Source organism: Ranitomeya variabilis, chromosome 4, assembly GCF_051348905.1.
Source record: "Ranitomeya variabilis isolate aRanVar5 chromosome 4, aRanVar5.hap1, whole genome shotgun sequence".
NCBI classification, from domain to species: Eukaryota; Metazoa; Chordata; class Amphibia; order Anura; family Dendrobatidae; genus Ranitomeya; species Ranitomeya variabilis.
In genome coordinates, this window is record NC_135235.1 from 240,584,097 (window position 1) to 240,603,858 (window position 19,762).

The 19,762-nt window shown below is 48.3% G+C and overlaps 1 protein-coding gene across 3 annotated transcripts in view; it reads right to left on the minus strand.

Annotated features, from left to right (window-relative positions):
* The window catches only part of EIF4G3 (eukaryotic translation initiation factor 4 gamma 3), a 114,990-nt gene that overhangs the window by 60,089 nt on the left and 35,139 nt on the right, over positions 1–19,762 (minus strand). For all 3 annotated transcript variants that reach the window (XM_077260449.1, XM_077260448.1, XM_077260447.1), the window contains exons 2-3: positions 18,393–18,471; positions 10,486–10,617 (exon numbers count right to left, since the gene is read on the minus strand). In XM_077260449.1, coding sequence (XP_077116564.1) covers positions 10,486–10,617; positions 18,393–18,471 — 211 coding nt within the window. The remainder of the gene's footprint in view (positions 1–10,485; positions 10,618–18,392; positions 18,472–19,762) is intronic.

A 19,762-nucleotide genomic window follows, 5' to 3' on the forward strand; every position in this document is an offset into this window, starting at 1 on the left:
CAGCTCTGCCACTTTGGTGTCCCCGTTTTTCTGTAATTCGGGGTTTCATCCTCGATTTTCCTCTGGTCAGGTGGAATCGTCGGATTGTCCTGGAGTGGATGCTGTGGTGGAGAGATTGCATCAGATCTGGGGGCAGGTGGTGGACAATTTGAGGTTGTCCCAGGAGAAGACTCAGCTTTTTGCCAACCGCCACCGTCGTGTTGGTCCTCGGCTTTGTGTTGGGGATTTGGTGTGGTTGTCTTCTCGTTTTGTCCCTATGAGGGTCTCTTCTCCTAAGTTTAAGCCTCGGTTCATCGGCCCGTATAAGATATTGGAGATTCTTAACCCTGTTTCCTTCCGTTTGGACCTCCCTGCATCCTTTTCTATTCATAACGTTTTTCATCGGTCATTATTGCGCAGGTATGAGGTACCGGTTGTGCCTTCCGTTGAGCCTCCTGCTCCGGTGTTGGTTGAGGGTGAGTTGGAGTACGTTGTGGAGAAAATCTTAGACTCTCGTGTTTCCAGACGGAGACTCCAGTATCTGGTCAAGTGGAAGGGATACGGCCAGGAGGATAATTCTTGGGTGAATGCATCTGATGTTCATGCCTCTGATCTGGTTCGTGCCTTTCATAGGGCCCATCCTGATCGCCCTGGTGGTTCTGGTGAGGGTTCGGTGCCCCCTCCTTGAGGGGGGGGTACTGTTGTGAATTTGGATTCTGGGCTCCCCCGGTGGCTACTGGTGGAATTACTGGTGTTTTCATCTTCTCTGTTCACCTGTTCCCATCAAGATGTGGGAGTCGCTATATAACCTTGCTGCTCTGTTAGTTGCTTGCCGGTCAACAATGTTATCAGAAGCCTCTCTGTGCTTGTTCCTGCTCCTAGACAACTACTAGATAAGTTGGACTCTTGTCCATGTTTGTTTTTGCATTTTTGTTCCAGTTCACAGCTGTAGTTTCGTTACTGTGTCTGGAAAGCTCTTGTGAACAGTAATTGCCACTCTGGTGTTATGAGTTAATGCCAGAGTTTTAAAGTAATTTCTGGATGGTATTTTGATAGGGTTTTCAGCTGACCATGAAAGTGTCCTTTCTGTCTTCTGCTATGTAGTAAGTGGACCTCAAATTTGCTAAACCTATTTTCATACTACGTTTGTTATTTCATCTTTATTCACCGCCAATACATGTGGGGGGCCTCTGTCTCCTTTCGGGGTATTTCTCTAGAGGTGAGCTAGGACTGATATTTTCCTCTGCTAGCATTATTTAGTCCTCCGGCTGGTGCTGGGCATCTAGAATCAACGTAGGCATGCTACCCGGCCACTGCTAGTTGTGCGTTAGGTTTAGTTCATGGTCAGCTCAGTTCCCATCTTCCAAGAGCTAGTTCCTATATATGCTTATGCTATGATCTCTTGCCATTGAGATCATGACAGCGGCCTGAGCATTTATAATTCCCTCGCTGCAGCGTGCCTGCTAGCCAGTCCACCGTGAAGCAGCCCATCCAGCGACTAATTATCCCAACTGTAGTTCGCTGACTGACCTGAGGGTAAGAGGGGCGCCGGAGAGCTGCAAGTTCCGAAGCGGAACTGGAAAGCGGGACATACATAAATCCCTGAAGTTCGTGATATTGTAGCAGCAGTGGGATAACTAAAATAAGCCCCTGCGGTAAATTGATAGGTCAATGGCCTTGTTTGTGTTTTCATCACATTGTAGCAGTGGAGGGATAACTAAGATAAGCCCCCTGCACATGTGATAGCTGTGTGCTGGTCAAAGGTCACCCCGATCCGTGATCTATTGGTGGCAGCACGGTGGGAATCGTGACATATTGGTGGCAGCAGTGGGATCATAGAGCATTAGTGATCTGGTTTGAGCAATCATTCCTCTCACTAAAACTTGCAAAGTTCTTGAGAGGACTCTGCTCAAATAAGTTTGGAGAACGAACTCGGTGTTTATTAGTCCTGAGACAATTGTGTGTACTGGTGATTATCCCCCTACCCTTCTCTTCGTTTTTCTTTCCTATCTTTTATTTGGCAACCGTGGCTGCGATGGGAGAAGAGTGGTATAAGCAGCTTAAGAAGGACGCTCTTATTGCCCTCTGCGGGGTGTGGCGGATCGATGCCACTAACAAAAACAAAGACCAACTGGTCGCGGCTCTAGTGCAAGAGGTGATGCTGCAACAGGGGTCCAACCACGGAATGCTGGCCCTACTAGCAACCAGGGCGAATTTGACCCCCACCTGCTGACGGCCTTGGGATAACTCCCTGTTGACTACCGTGAGGGACGTCTGCAGCTGATCCAGCAGTACCGGCAGGAGGCCCAAGCCGAGCGAGAGGCTGAGAGAGCCGAGCGGGAGGCTGAGAGAGCCGAGCGCCAAGCCCAGTGAGAATATGAACTGGAGATGGTCCGGCAGGGGGGATGCCCTCCACCGCCCGGATGCCATGAGCCCAACCGCGCTCAGATACCGAAGCCCTGGCCCGAGCACTTTCCTGTGATGGAAAAGGACGGAGACTTGGACACTTTCCTGCAGGCCTTTGAGAAAGCCTGCAGACAGTACCGGCTGCCTGGGGACCAATGGGCCCGATACCTGACCCCAGGGTTAAAAGGCAAAGCTCTGGAGGCGTTTGCTGCTCTCCCTCAAGACCAGGATGACGACTATGAGGCCATCAAGCAGGCCCTCATGGCCAAGTACCAGCTTACACCCGAGGTTTACCATAAAAAGTTCCGGAACCTCCAACGTGGCCCACACGACAGTTACAGCGATGTGGCGCATGGACTCGGATCCCACTTTGACCAGTGGACCCAAGGACTGTCAGTGAGCACCTTTGCACAGCTGCGAGACATGATGATCAAAGACCAGTTCTTACATCTTTGCCCAGCTGAGGTGCAACAGTTCGTGATGGACCGAGAACCCCAAGAAGTGACGAAAGCAGCGCAGATTGCCGATGCCTACAAGGCCAACCGTAGATCGGAAGTGCGGAAGCCCGTCACCGCCAGCTGGAGAGGGGGTAAGCCTGCAACCAATGCCAGTGCCCCTGCCAGCCAACACAAGAGGCCCTGTCCCTGTTGCCAACAGCCCCAGCCCTACCACCGACCGCCAGTGTTTTGTTTGCAAACGGACTGGTCATATCAGTCCCTACTGTCCAGACAAGCAGAGGAACCCCCCAGCCAAGGCCCCAGGGCCTAACGCAGCAGTTCTTTTGGTGGGTGGGGTGGTTGGGAGGGTGGGTGACAACGTGCAGCACATCACCGTAGGGGACCATGTCGCTACAGGCCTCAAGGACACCGGGGATGAACGAACCCTCATCCGACCCAAACTGGCGCCCCCTGAAAGAGATCATTCCGGGGAAAACCCTGACTGTCACTGGGATTGGGGCATTCGCTGTCCCCTGCCAATGGCCCGGGCTTATATAGATTGGGGTGCCGGGAGCAGGGTGAAGGAAGTGGGGCTGTCTGAAAACTTGCCCACTGATGTTTTATTGGGGACTAATTTGGGGAGAATGGTTGCATACTATGTCCCTGACTCTCCTCCCCGATCGAATGATGATAATGGGAAATCGCATGTGTTAAGGTACCGTTACACTAAACGACTTACCAACGATCACGACCAGCGATACGACCTGGCCATGATCGTTGGTAAGTCGTTGTGTGGTCGCTGGGGAGCTGTCACACAGACAGCTCTCTCCAGCGACCAACTATCAGGGGAACGACTTCGGCATCGTTGAAACTGTCTTCAACGATGCCGAAGTCCCCCTGCAGCACCCGGGTAACCAGGGTAAACATCGGGTTACTAAGTGCAGGGCCGCGCTTAGTAACCCGATATTTACCCTGGTTACCATTGTAAAAGTTAAAAAAAAAAAAACACTCTGCTTTACGGCCAGCACTGACAGTCAGTGCGGGAAGCTGACGGCGGGGGACGTGACAGACATCGGAATGTGAGTATGTAGTGTTTTTGTTTTTTTTTAACTTTTACAATGGTAACCAGGGTAAATATCGGGTTACTAAGCGCGGCCCTGCACTTAGTAACCCGATGTTTACCCTGGTTACAAGTGAACACATCGCTGGATCGGCGTCACACACGCCGATCCAGCGATGACAGCGGGTGATCAGCGACCAAATAAAGGTCCTGATCATTCCCTATGACCAACGATCTCCCAGCAGGGGCCTGATCGTTGGTCGCTGTCACACATAACGAGATCGTTAGCGGGATCGTTGCTACGTCACAAAAAAGCGTGACGTTGCAACGATATTGTTAACGAAATCGTTATGTGTGAAGGTACCTTTACCTGACCATGCTTTATCTAGTAATGATGCATCTGATAACCATTGTTTCCCTAGGAATGATGCTGATAATGATGTGAATGTGCCAACTGAACCTGATAACCATTTTTTCGCCAAGGTTGATGTGTACACAGGTGCAGGAGTGCTCAGCCACGTCACTCCGCGGGGTGGGATGGCTGAGGAACTCCTAACAGGAGCAAGCGATGGAGCTCTAAAAAAATGGGGAGGTGCATGGGGACCGTGGGGAAGGTGATGCCATACGACCAGTGCCACTGAGGAAGGTAACTGGCCCATAAGTAGCACTGCTCCTGAGGTAATGGGGGTGGATGGGGAGGTAGAGCCCATAGCAGTGCCAGCTAATGGGTCTGTGGAAATCCCCGGGGAGAAAGCCTACATAGCTGATGGCACCCGCAGTCAGAGTGCCCAGATTGCAGATAATGTTCTTCCTACCGGACCCTCCTCAGTCATCGTTGTGACTGAACCAGAGATGGACCCAGAGGGTTCCCGTGGGGAAGGGACCCTGACGTCGCTTCTGGCTTCCCCTAGCCAGGAGTTTCAGGCAGCTCTGTACACAGATGCGAGCCTGGAGAATTTGAGGTACCTCATCGAGACGCCCACCTCCGTGACTGATAAGGAGAGGGTGTTCTGGGAACGAGGGAGGTTGTACCGGGAGACAGTACCCGGAAAATCCCAAATCGAGAGGTTGAGGGAAAGACAGCTGGTTGTCCCGCATCAATTCTGAAGTGAGTTGTTGCGGATTGCCCATGAGATCCCGCTCGCTGGACACTTGGGAATCAGCAAAACTAAGGCCCGGCTGTCTCAACACTTCTATTGGCCCAAGATGGGGACAGATGTGTCAAACTACTTCCGCTCCTGTGTCACCTGTCAAAGAGTGGGGAAGGCAGGGCCAGCTCTTAAGGCTCCCCTGATCCCTTTGCCAGTGATAGAGGAGCCTTTCCAGAGGATCGCGGTGGACATTGTGGGCCCGCTGGCCGTCCCCAGCAGCTCTGGAAAGCAATACATCCTTACTGTGGTAGACTACGCTACCCGGTACCCAGAGGCAGTGGCTCTGTCCTCAACCAGGGTGGATAAGGTGGCGGATGCACTGTTGGCTATCTTTTTATGTGTAGGATTTCCCAGGGAGATGCTTACCGATCAAGGGACCCAATTCATGTCTGGCTTAATATAGGCTCTCTGTAAGAGAATGCAGGTGAAGCGTCTGGTATCGAGTGTGCATCACCCACAGACCAATGGCTTGTGTGAAAACTTCAATGGTACCCTCAAAGAGATGCTACGCATGCTGGTTGAGACCCAAGGACGCGACTGGGAGCGGTACCTACAACACCTGCTATTCGCTTACCGAGAGGTTCCGCAGGCCTCGATGGGGTTCTCCCCCTTCGAGCACCTGTACGGCAGGCAAGTCCGGGGACCCCTTGGGTTGGTAAGAGAATCCTGGGAAGAGGAGCCGAACCCTTCTGAAGTGTCCATAGTGGAGTATGTCATGCGCTTCCGTGACAAGATGAAGACCTTGACGTAGTTGGTACATGACAACATGACGCAGACTCATCACGAACGTGAACCTTACGTCCTACCGGTCTGCAGCCTGCCCGAAGGCGGGGAGGAAGACCCCCTCCTGGACATGCTGGCCCAAGCCAAGGCCAGTGGCTCCATTGAGGACGTGGAGGTAAGCGCCTCACTAACCGAACCCCAGCATTTGCAGTTGCGGACCACGCTGGAACCCTTTCCGGGCCGTGTTCTCCAACCGACCTGGAAGGATAGAGTTAGCGGTCCACGAAGTGGACACCGGGAATCATGCCCCACTACGGTGAACACCCTATCGAATCTCCGACCAGGTGCAGCAGGTTATGCGCCAGGAGATCGATGAGATGTTACAGCTGGGGGTGATTCAACGGTCAAAGAGCGCGTGGGCCTCACCTGTTGTCCTCGTGCCAAAGAAGGATCGGACAACCCGGTTCTGTGTGGACTACAGGGGGCTCAACGCCATCACAGCCACTGACGCGCACCCAATGCCGCGCATCGAGGAGCTGCTTGAGAGGTTAGCTGGTGCAAAATATCTGACCATAATGGATCTAAGACGAGGATACTGGCAGATTCCCCTGAGCCCCGGGGCGCAGGAGAAGTCTGTCTTTATCACACCCTTTGGACTGTATAAGTCCACGGTCATGCCCATCGGCATGAAGAATGCCCCTGCCACTTTCCAGCGGATGGTCAACCACCGGCTTCAGGGACTGGAGAAGTACATGATGGCGTACTTGGATGACATTGCCATCTTCAGTTCCTCCTGGGATGAACACCTGCAGCATCTCGAGGAGGTGCTCAGGCGAATTCACTGAGCCGGACTGACTATCAAGCCGGGAAAGTGGCAGATGGGCATGAGTGAGGTCCACTACCTGGGGCACCGGGTAGGCGGGGGCACCCTAAAGCCAGAGTCTGAGAAAGCGGGAGCGATCGTGAACTGGCCCACCCAGGACCAAGAAACAGGTGATGTCCTTCCTGGGCACTGCAGGGTACTATAGGCGCTTCGTACAGCACTATAGTAGCCTAGCAAAAACCGTGACAAACCTCACCAGGAAAAAGCTACCCCGCATCGTCAACTGGACCGACGGCTGTGAGGGGGCATTCCAGGCATTGAAAACAGCACTGTGAAACGCCCGTGTTGAAAGCAGTCGACAGCAGTCGACGGTTCTTGGTGCAGACCGACGCCAGCGAGTTTGGCCTCGGTGCTGTGCTCAGCCAGGTTGACTCGGAGGACCAAGAGCACCCCTGATTATATCTGAGCCGGAAACTTCTGCCGGGGTGAACCTGCTAAGGTGCGCATGGAGGCATGCCGAGGTGTTCTGCCTCCGTAGCGCAGACCAAAAGGGGGAGGTGTCACGATAATGTATAAAATGGAGTAGGATTTTTCATTTTCCCTGTTATGAAGCACGCTGTGGGCTTTGACCACCCCTTTTCTCTTTGCTTCTGCTGCTGTGTGTGTGTGTGAATCCTAAACCTCTCATGTCCTCCCACAAGAATGTTTACGACCTCTGTAGCTGCAATAGACAATTCTTCCATCTAGTAGCAGCTGAAACTGGTCTAGTCTCTCTCAAAAGACACGAGGTTCTTTGTTCTATTTGGGCTAGGAAAATAAGGAGTACATATTGCGAATTCCCATTTGTAGATCTATCAATCACTGTAAGCGCTAGCAGCTAAACACAACGAGTACAAAGTGCCGATTTCTCCTGAACCGTGTGGACCAACTAGTCCAAGTGCAGTATCATTAGAAAGCAAATTTTAATGTAAGATGAATGATGGGTGTGCTGTGACTCTGCCATGTTCTGAAGCCAAGATATGAGAATTATAAATATTGCTGGTACAATCTGTAACTTTGAGGAGAGGGGAGGGTGAAAGCAAACCAGCCCCTTTAGTGATGTCACAAGCCTGCGGGTATAAGTGACTGCACTCAACCCAGCCTTCATTCTTGCCTGGGATTTCACTACATAAAAACCTCCTGATGCACTGGGATATTTGGCTCCACCTACCAGCATGGTTAGCTGAAGTGATCTAAGCAAATGTGAGTGCTATCTTTCTTTAATCCATGTTTGTTTGTTTTTATAATTGCTGTACATACTTTAAATTGTCTCATATTGTAAAATCTTGATATACCTTTTATAAACATTGCCTAATCTTTTTATGGAGTAAAAGTTATAATATTTACTAGCTTTGATCCCTTGCTCTAAAACGTACCCTAAGTCTTCTGAAGTTAATTACGCTACTGGGTTGGCTCTGAACCCCTCTCTGTGAGAAATGTGAGCTGGTGGCAGCGAAGTGTGTTCTGGGCTAGGTGGGTGCCGCGGGCAGCGACGAAACGAGGTTTTATAAGCTATTGTCTGGCTGCGGCCTGAGCATTTATAATTCCCTTGCTGCAGCGTGCCTGCTAGCCCGTCCACAGTGAAGCGGCCAGTCCGGCGACTAATTATCCCAGGTGTAGTTCCCTGACAGACCTGCGGGTAAGGGGGGCGCCGGAGAGCTGCAAGTTCCGAAGCGGAACTGGAAAGTGGGATATACATAAATCCCTGCAGTTCATGATATTGTAGCAGCAGTGGGCTAACTAAAATAAGCCCATGCGGTAAATTGATAGGTCAATAGCCTTGTTTGTGTTTTCATCACATCGTAGTAGTGGAGAGAGAACCAAGATAAGCCCCCCACACATGTGATAGCCGTGTGCTGGTCAAAGGTCACTCCCGATCCGTGACCTATTGGTGGCAGCACAATGGGAATCGTGACACGCTCCTCCTGTCCTGTATATATACACTGAACAGTAACACTCCTCCTGTCCTGTATATATATACACTGCACACTACCACTTCTCCTGTCCTGTATATATATACTGCACAGTACCGCTCCTCCTGTCCTGTATATACATACTGCACAGTACCGCTCCTCCTGTCCTGTATATATATACTGCAAAGTACCACTCCTCCTGTCCTGTATATATACACTGCACAGTACCACTCCTCCAGTATATATACACTGCACAGTACCACTCCTCCTGTATATATACACCGCACAGTACCACTCCTCCTGTCCTGTATATATATATACTGCACAGTACCACTCCCCCTGTCCTGTATATATATACTGCACAGTACCACCCCTCCTGTCCTGTATATATACACTGCACAGTACCACTCCTCCTGTCCTTTATATATATACTGCACAGTACCGCTTCTACTGTCCTGTATATATATATATATATATATATATATATATATATATATATATATATATATATATATATATATATATATATATATATATATATATATACACACACACTAGACTGTGGCCCGATTCTAACGCATCGGGTATTCTAGAGTATGCATATCCCCGTAGTATATGGACAATGATGATTCCAGAATTCGCAGCAGACTGTGCCCGTCGCTGATTGGTCGAGGCAACCTTTATGACATCATCGTCGCCATGGCAACCATTATGAAATTACGTCGATACTGTGCCCGTCGCTGATTGGTCGAGGCGAATTTGCGGCAGACTGTGCCCGTCGCTGATTGGTCGAGGTAACCTTTATGACATCATCGTCGCCATGCTGTGCCCGTCGCTGATTGGTCGAGGCGGCCTCGACCACTCAGAGACGCGGGATTTCCAGGACAGACAGACAGAAAAACCCTTAGACAATTATATATATAGATATACATACACACTGCACAGTACCACTCCTCCTGTCCTGTACATATATACTGCACAGTACCACTCCTCCTGTATATATAAACAATGCACAGTACCACTCCTCCTGTCCTGTATATATACACTGCACAGTACCGCTCCTCCTGTATATACACACTGCACAGTACCGCTCCTCCTGTATATATACACTGCACAGTACCGCTCCTCCTGTATATATACACTGCACAGTACCACTCCTCCTGTATATATACACTGCACAGTACCACTCCTCCTGTATATATACACTGCACAGTACCACTCCTCCTGTATATATACACTGCACAGTACCACTCCTCCTGTATATATACACTGCACAGTACCACTCCTCCTGTATATATACACTGCACAGTACCACTCCTCCTGTATATATACACTGCACAGTACCACTCCTCCTGTATATATATATATATATATATATATATATATATATATATATATATATATATATATATATACACTGCACAGTACTACTCCTCCTGTATATATACACTGCACAGTACCACTCCTCCTGTACATATATATACACTGCACAGTACCACTCCTCCTGTCCTGCATATATACACTGCACAGTACCTCTCATCCTGTCCTGTATATATACACTTGGAGCATATAAACAAATGCACATAAAAGAACCAAGAATAATCAAAATCATGTTTTATTAACAAAATTATGTTAAAAATACAAATATTATAATCCAAAACGAAAGGTAATTTGACAGTGAGAGAAACCACAGGTCAGAGGAAAGAAAGAGGTAAGTTCATGATGCCTATTTATGATCCCATGAATACATTACATAGTGGGTGTTAGATCAGTGGGAATAAGAGATAAGGCCAGTGGTAGATAATACCAAGAAACAGTGAACGGATCTAATGGCTAAAAACACAGATGTTAAGTCGTTCCTCCGACCTGCGGGGCCACCACCTCCACGCGCCTTTCAGCTGGTGTACCTCGTTTTTTCTCCAGGTAATAGTGTGATAATCCCTCTCCCCCTTACCTGTGACAGTCCTGGAGAAGCAGCATGTCCCGGGGGGGTTGCGGCCAGGTTGGGGTGGCCCTTAGTTAGGTCATGTGTTGAATATGGGGACGGGGCTGGGGGTCCGGGCTGTCTTGCTACCTGCGCAGCAACCTGCAGAAAAAAACAAGTGACAGGGGTGACCCCGGGGCCACACAAATTGCAGCACCTCTCTGGTTACTCATCTGTGAGGGTTCAGAGGTGATACCCCAATAATCACGGGACTAAAGCTAAAGTCTTGCCCCTGTATGATGTTGGTTAGAAATCAGGAGACCCTCAGTAATGAAACGGTCAGCAATTCCTAAATATCAATGTATCTGCTTGCTGTCAGTGAATGTAAAACTTTCTTGGCCAACAATGGGCTCAGACTTCTTCAAGCTCACTGTCACGATAATGTATAAAACAGAGTAGGATTTTTCATTTTCTCTGTTATCACGCATACTGTGGGCTCTAATCCCCCTTCTCTCTTTGCTTCTGCCTGCTGATGTGTGTGTGAATCCCAAACCTCTCATTCCCTCCCACCAAAAGAATGTTTATGACTTCTAGCTCCAAGCCGGATCTCCCTACATTGCTCATTTCTCCCTTCTCCCATCCAGTATCAGCTAAAACTGGTATAGTCTCTCTCAAAAGACATGAGGTTCTTTGATCTATTAAAGTGAGATATTGGGCAACCAATTTGGGCTAGGAAAATAAGGAGTATAAGGAATACATATTGCAAATTCCCATCGGTAAATCTGTAAATCACTGTAAGCGCTAGCAGCTAAACACGAGTACAAAGTGCGGATTTCTCCTGAACTGTGTGGACCAACTAGTCCGAGTGCGGTATCATTAGAAAGCAAATTTTAATATAAGATGAATGATGGGTGTGCTGTGACTCTGCCATGTTCTGAAGCCAAGATATAAGAATTATAATTATTGCTGGTACAATCTGTAACTTTGAGGAGAGGGGAGGGTGCAGGCAAACCAGCCCCTTTAATGATGTCACAGCCTACCAGTATAAGTTACTGCCAGTGAGTCCAGCCTTCTTTCTTGCCTGGGATTTGACTACAGAAAGACCCCCTGATGCACTGGGATATTTGGGCTCCGCCTACCAGCATGGTTAGCTGAAATGATCTAAGCAAATGTGAGTTTTATCTTTCTTTAATCCATTTTTTTTTATAATTGCTGTACATACTTTAAATTGTCTCATATTGTAAAATCTTGATATACCTTTTATAAACACTGCCTAATCTTTTTATGGAGTAAAAGTTATAATATTTACTAGTTTCATACCCTTTCTCTAAAACGTACCCAAAGTCTTCTGAAGTTAATTACGCTACTAATTTGGGTTGGCTTGAACCCCTGTGAGAAATCTGAGCTGGTGGCAGTGAAGTGTGTTCTGGGCTGGGTGGGTGCCGCTGGAAACAACGGAACAGGGTTTTATAAGCTATTGTCTGGCTGCGGCCTGAGCATTTATAATTCCCTCGCATGTTGTGAATTAGACTTTTTGGCTCCCTCTTGTGGTTACTAGTGATATGACTCTGGGATTGTCTTTCCTCAGTTTGGCACCCACCTGGGTCGTTAGTCCAGGGGAGTTGCTATATAAGCTTCCTGGATCCTTAGTCCAGTGCCTGGCATCGTTGTAATCAGATCCTTTCTGTTTGCTCCTGTCTGCTGGTCCGGGTTCGTGCAAAATTAAGCTAAGTCCTGCTTCTTGGTTTTTTGGTTATTTGCTTGCTTTCATTTTTGTCCAGCTTGTACTAAATGTGATTCCTGACCTTGCTGGAAGCTCTAGGGGGCTGGTGTTCTCCCCCCGGGCCGTTAGACGGTTCGGGGGTTCTTGAATATCCAGCGTGGATATTTTGATAGGGTTTTTGCTGACCATATAAGTCATCTTACTATATTCTGCTATTAGCTAGTGGGCCTCTCTTTGCTAAATACCTAGCTCATTCTTACGTTTGTCTTTTCCTCTTACCTCACCGTTATTATTTGTTGGGGGCTTGTATCCAACTTTTGGGGTCTTTTCTCTGGAGGCAAGAAAGGTCTTTCTTTTCCCTTCTAGGGTTAGTTAGTTCTCCGGCTGGCGCGAGACGTCTAGAACCAACGTAGGCACGTTCCCCGGCTACTGCTATTTGTGGTGCTAGGATTAGATATATGGTCAGCTCAGTTGCCACTGCCCTATGAGCTGGTTTTTTGTGTTTGCAGACTTAGTAATTATTTCGGAGACCCTCTGCCATTGGGGTCATAACAGTATGCCAGGCCAACATTGAATGTTTATGCATTGCTGAAGTGGGATTATAAGAAAGGAAATTCTGAGTTTTTTTTTTTTTTTTTTTTCCTCTCTTCCTCCCCTTTACCTCTGAGTGGCTTGTGCTTGCTGCAGACATGAATGTCCAGACCTTGATTACAAGTGTAGACCAGCTTGCTGCTCGTGTGCAGGGCATACAAGATTTTGTTACCAGTAGTCCTATGTCTGAACCTAAAATACCTATTCCTGAACTGTTTTCTGGAGACCGATTTAAGTTTAGGAATTTCAGGAATAATTGTAAATTGTTTCTATCTCTGAGACCCCATTCATCTGGAGATTCAGCTCAGCAAGTTAAAATTGTTATCTCTTTTTTACGGGGCGACCCTCAGGATTGGGCTTTCTCGCTAGCGCCAGGAGATCCGGCATTGGCAAATATTGATGCGTTTTTTCTGGCGCTAGGATTGCTTTACGAGGAACCCAATCTTGAAGTTCAGGCAGAAAAAGCCTTGCTGGCTATTTCTCAGGGCCAGGATGAAGCTGAAGTGTATTGCCAAAAATTTCGGAAATGGTCCATGCTTACTCAGTGGAATGAGTGTGCTCTGGCCGCAAATTTCAGAAATGGCCTTTCTGAAGCCATTAAGAATGTGATGGTGGGTTTCCCCATTCCTACAAGTCTGAATGATTCCATGGCGCTGGCTATTCAAATTGACCGGCGTTTGCGGGAGCGCAAAACCGCTAATCCTCTGGTGGTGTTGTCTGAACAAACACCTGATTTAATGCAATGTGATAGAATTCAGACTAGAAATGAGCGGAAAAATCATAGACGTCAGAATGGGTTGTGTTTTTACTGTGGTGATTCTACACATGTTATATCAGCATGCTCTAAACGCCTTACAAGGGTTGTTAGTCCTGTCGCCATTGGTAATTTGCAACCTAAATTTATTTTGTCTGTGACTTTAATTTGCTCATTGTCTTCTTACCCTGTTATGGCGTTTGTGGATTCAGGTGCTGCCCTGAGTCTTATGGATCTGTCATTTGCCAAGCGCTGTGGTTTTGTTCTTGAACCGTTGGTAAATCCTATTCCTCTTAGAGGTATTGATGCTACGCCATTGGCGGAAAATAAACCGCAGTTTTGGACGCAGGTAACCATGTGCATGACTCCTGAACATCGGGAGGTGATTCGTTTTCTTGTTCTGCATAAAATGCATGATTTGGTCGTTTTGGGTCTGCCATGGTTACAGACCCACAATCCAGTCTTGGATTGGAAGGCAATGTCTGTGTCAAGTTGGGGCTGTCAGGGAATTCATGCTGATTCCCCGCCGGTGTCTATTGCTTCCTCTACTCCTTCGGAAGTTCCTGAGTATTTGTCTGATTATCAGGATGTATTCAGCGAGTCCAGGTCCAGTGCTCTGCCTCCTCATAGGGACTGTGACTGCGCCATAAATTTGATTCCAGGTAGTAAATTTCCTAAGGGAAGACTATTTAATCTGTCTGTACCTGAGCATGCCGCAATGCGTTCGTATATCAAGGAGTCTCTGGAGAAGGGGCATATCCGTCCATCCTCTTCCCCTCTTGGTGCGGGATTCTTTTTTGTGGCCAAGAAGGATGGATCTTTGAGACCTTGTATTGACTATCGGCTTCTGAATAAAATCACTGTTAAATTTCAGTATCCTTTGCCTCTGTTGTCGGACTTGTTTGCCCGGATTAAAGGTGCCAAGTGGTTCACCAAGATAGATCTTCGTGGTGCGTACAACCTTGTGCGCATTAAGCAAGGAGATGAATGGAAGACAGCATTTAATACGCCCGAAGGTCATTTTGAGTACTTGGTGATGCCTTTTGGGCTCTCTAATGCTCCCTCAGTGTTTCAGTCCTTTATGCATGATATTTTCCGGAAGTATCTGGATAGATTTATGATTGTTGATCTGGATGATATTCTGGTTTTCTCTGAAGATTGGGACTCACATGTGGAGCAGGTCAGGATGGTGTTTCAGGTTTTGCGTGAGAATGCTTTGTTTGTTAAGGGCTCGAAGTGTCTCTTTGGAGTACAGAAGGTTCCCTTTTTGGGGTTTATTTTTTCCCCTTCTGCTGTGGAGATGGACCCAGTCAAGGTCCGAGCTATTCATGATTGGACTCAACCCACGTCAGTTAAGAGTCTTCAGAAGTTCTTGGGTTTTGCTAACTTCTACCGTCGTTTTATTGCTAATTTTTCTAGCGTTGTTAAACCTTTGACGGATATGACCAAGAAAGGTTCTGATGTTGCTAACTGGGCTCCTGCAGCCGTGGAGGCGTTTCAAGAGTTGAAGCGCCGGTTTACTTCGGCGCCTGTTTTGTGCCAGCCTGATGTCTCACTTCCCTTTCAGGTCGAAGTGGATGCTTCTGAGATTGGGGCAGGGGCCGTTTTGTCGCAGAGAGGCCCTGGTTGCTCGGTAATGAGACCATGTGCTTTCTTCTCTAGGAAGTTTTCGCCTGCTGAGCGGAATTATGATGTTGGCAATCGGGAGTTGCTGGCCATGAAGTGGGCATTTGAGGAGTGGCGTCATTGGCTCGAGGGTGCTAAGCATCGTGTGGTGGTCTTGACTGATCACAAAAATTTGATGTATCTCGAGTCTGCTAAACGCCTGAATCCTAGACAGGCCCGCTGGTCATTGTTTTTCTCCCGTTTTGACCTTGTGGTCTCGTATTTACCAGGTTCAAAGAATGTGAAGGCTGATGCTCTTTCAAGGAGCTTTGTGCCTGACTCTCCTGGAGTCGCAGAACCAGTTGGTATTCTTAAAGAGGAAGTTATCTTGTCGGCCATTTCTCCCGATTTGCGACGTGTGTTGCAGAGATTTCAGGCTGGTAGACCTGACTCTTGTCCACCTGACAGACTGTTCCTGATAAGTGGACCAGCAGAGTCATTTCCGAGGTCCATTCCTCGGTGTTGGCAGGGCATCCGGGAATTTTTGGCACCAGAGATCTGGTGGCTAGGTCCTTTTGGTGGCCTTCCTTGTCACGGGATGTGCGGTCATTTGTGCAGTCCTGTGGGACTTGTGCTCGAGCTAAGCCTTGCTGTTCTCGTTCAAGCGGGTTGCTCTTGCCCTTGCCTGTCCCGAAGAGGCCTTGGACACACATTTCCATGGATTTCATTTCAGATCTCCCGGTGTCTCAGGGCATGTCTGTCATCTGGGTGGTGTGTGATCGCTTTTCTAAAATGGTCCATTTGGTGCCTTTGCCTAAGCTGCCTTCCTCTTCCGATCTGGTTCCTGTGTTCTTTCAGAATGTGGTTCGTTTACATGGCATTCCTGAGAATATTGTGTCTGACAGAGGATCCCAGTTTGTTTCCAGGTTCTGGCGATCCTTTTGTGCTAGGATGGGCATTGATTTGTCGTTTTCGTCTGCCTTTCATCCTCAGACTAATGGACAAACGGAGCGAACTAATCAGACTCTGGAGGCTTATTTGAGGTGTTTTGTTTCGGCAGATCAGGATGATTGGGTGACCTTCTTGCCGTTGGCTGAGTTTGCCCTTAATAATCGGGCTAGTTCCGCTACTTTGGTTTCGCCATTTTTCTGCAACTCTGGTTTCCACCCTCGTTTTTCCTCGGGACATGTGGAGCCTTCTGACTGTCCTGGGGTAGATTCTGTGGTGGATAGGTTGCAGCAGATCTGGAATCATGTGGTGGACAACTTAAAGTTGTCACAGGAGAAGGCTCAGCGTTTTGCCAACCGCCGCCGCGGTGTGGGTCCCCGACTTCGTGTTGGGGATTTGGTATGGCTGTCTTATCGATTTGTTCCGATGAAGGTCTCCTCTCCTAAATTTAAGCCTCGCTTCATCGGTCCTTACAAGATATTGGAAATCCTTAATCCTGTGTCCTTTCGCTTGGATCTTCCGGTGTCGTTTGCCATTCACAACGTGTTCCATAGGTCTTTGTTGTGGCGGTACGTTGTACCTGTGGTTCCTTCTGTTGAGCCTCCTGCTCCGGTGTTGGTTGAGGGCGAGTTGGAGTACGTGGTGGAGAAGATCTTGGATTCTCGTCTCTCCAGACGGAGGCTTCAGTATCTGGTCAAGTGGAAGGGCTATGGTCAGGAGGATAATTCCTGGGTGGTTGCCTCTGATGTGCATGCGGCCGATTTAGTTCGTGCCTTTCACGCTGCTCATCCTGATCGCCCTGGTGGTCTTGGTGAGGGTTCGGTGACCCCTCCTTAAGGGGGGGGTACTGTTGTGAATTAGACTTTTTGGCTCCCTCTTGTGGTTACTAGTGATATGACTCTGGGATTGTCTTTCCTCAGTTTGGCACCCACCTGGGTCGTTAGTCCAGGGGAGTTGCTATATAAGCTTCCTGGATCCTTAGTCCAGTGCCTGGCATCGCTGTAATCAGATCCTTTCTGTTTGCTCCTGTCTGCTGGTCCGGGTTCGTGCAAAATTAAGCTAAGTCCTGCTTCTTGGTTTTTTGGTTATTTGCTTGCTTTCATTTTTGTCCAGCTTGTACTAAATGTGATTCCTGACCTTGCTGGAAGCTCTAGGGGGCTGGTGTTCTCCCCCCGGGCCGTTAGACGGTTCGGGGGTTCTTGCATATCCAGCGTGGATATTTTGATAGGGTTTTTGCTGACCATATAAGTCATCTTACTATATTCTGCTATTAGCTAGTGGGCCTCTCTTTGCTAAATACCTAGCTCATTCTTACGTTTGTCTTTTCCTCTTACCTCACCGTTATTATTTGTTGGGGGCTTGTATCCAACTTTTGGGGTCTTTTCTCTGGAGGCAAGAAAGGTCTTTCTTTTCCCTTCTAGGGTTAGTTAGTTCTCCGGCTGGCGCGAGACGTCTAGAACCAACGTAGGCACGTTCCCCGGCTACTGCTATTTGTGGTGCTAGGATTAGATATATGGTCAGCTCAGTTGCCACTGCCCTATGAGCTGGTTTTTTGTGTTTGCAGACTTAGTAATTATTTCGGAGACCCTCTGCCATTGGGGTCATAACACTCGCAGCAGCGTGCCTGCTAGCCAGTTCACAGTGAAGCGGCCCGTCCGGCGACTAATTATCCCAGGTATAGTTCCCTGACTGACCTGAGGGTAAGGGGGGCGCCAGAGAGCTGCAAGTTCCGAAGCGGATCTGAAAAGCCGGATATACATAAATCCCTGCAGGTTGAGATATTGTTGCAGCAGTGGGATAACTAAAATAAGCCCCTGCGGTAAATTGATAGGTCAATAGCCTTGTTTGTGTTTCATCACATTGTAGCAGTGGAGGGATAACTAAGATAAGCCCCCCTGCACATATAATAGCCGTGTGCTGGCCAAAGGTCATCCTAATCCGTGACATATTATTGGCAGCACGGTGGGATTCGTGACAATCACACAGCTGATCACTTGCTACAATGTATCAGAACAGGCCAGGGTTCACTGATACACTGTAACAAATCCTTAGCTGTGTCAGCAAGGCAAGTCCAGAAGAATCTCCAATAACAGCAAGTAGAGATTTGGAAAATGGTGGCATCTCAAACAAACAACTATTGTGGAGTCTATCACTAGGACAGTCACTGGTAAAGGGGCCCGGACCCCTGGGATCCTGCACTGCCGTCTAACGCTACACTTCTCCAGAGACCCCATAACTGGAGACAGCAGGGCAAAGGGTAATATCCGGGACACAGGAGGCTTGGGCCCAGGTTGCGCTCTCGGAGGATATACTTACTGTGCTGTACACAGCAGAGACCGTGGAGGGGGAGAAGATGCGATCATCCAGGCTCTGCGGCAGCGCTCCCCGAGAAAGGCTAAAAGCGGAGGTTAAGGAAACACTGCCCGCTGCCAGTGCACAATGGGAGAGCCGGGTGCCAACCTCTGGATGGGCACAATGACGGCCTTGTCTGCCCGGGCTCTGCTCCTCACCATTCATATCACACCACTGGCAGCAATGCACACAAGACCCTGTCCCAGGACGCCCACTGCTGACAGGACCACCTTCTGCACCTTTCTTATGCCGCTGCAGAGAAGCTGCAGGGTTCCGGCCACAATCAGCCCTCATGTAAGAGGACAAAGCAACCTGAGTGTTCATCCTCCTCACATGACAGGAGACCACCCAACTCATGATACACCCATTGTACTGCCACTATGCTGTGAGCCCCCCGGGCATGCACACCATGGGCCCTGTCAGGAATACTATGTATTTGATTCTCTATTATCACGCACACTGAGCTCTGCTACATCCATTAGAGCTGAGTACAGACACACGCTGTGGGCTTTCTGACCCCCTGCCTCCCAGCTCTTTCTCCCTGCTGACAATACAGCTGTAACGTGAAACTTCAGTGTGTGACTGTTCTCCCTCCCTCAAGAATGCGGGTGTTAGCAGAAAACTAGTTCTTTTGTTTGCAGCCATACGCTTTGTGTGAAAGTTTTTCATGACGAATAATTCGACCCCAGGTGGTGACAGATATGAAAGTTACATACAGTTAGGTCCATATATATTTGGACAGAGACAACATTTTTCTAATTTTGGTTATAGACATTACCACAATGAATTTTAAACAAAACAATTCAGATGCAGTTGAAGTTCAGACTTTCAGCTTTCATTTGAGGGTATCCACATTAAAATCGGATGAAGGGTTTAAGAGTTTCAGCTCCTTAACATGTGCGACCCTGTTTTTAAAGGGACCAAAAGTAATTGGACAATTGACTCCAAGGCTATTTCATGAACAGGTGTGGGCAATCCCTTCGTTATGTCATTCTCAATTAAGCAGATAAAAGGCCTGGAGTTGATTTGAGGTGTGGTGCTTGCATTTGGAAGGTTTTGCTGTGAAGTAAACATGCGGTCAAAGGAGCTCTCCATGCAAGTGAAACAAGCCATCCTTAAGCTGCGAAAACAGAAAAAAACAAGCAGAGAAATTGCTACAATATTAGGAGTGGCAAAATCTACAGTTTGGTACATCCTGAGAAAGAAAGAAAGCACTGGTGAACTCATCAATGCAAAAAGACCTGGGCGTCCACGGAAGACAACAGTGGTGGAGGATAGAAGAATAATCTCCATGGTGAAGAGAAACCCCTTCACAACAGCCAACCAAGTGAACA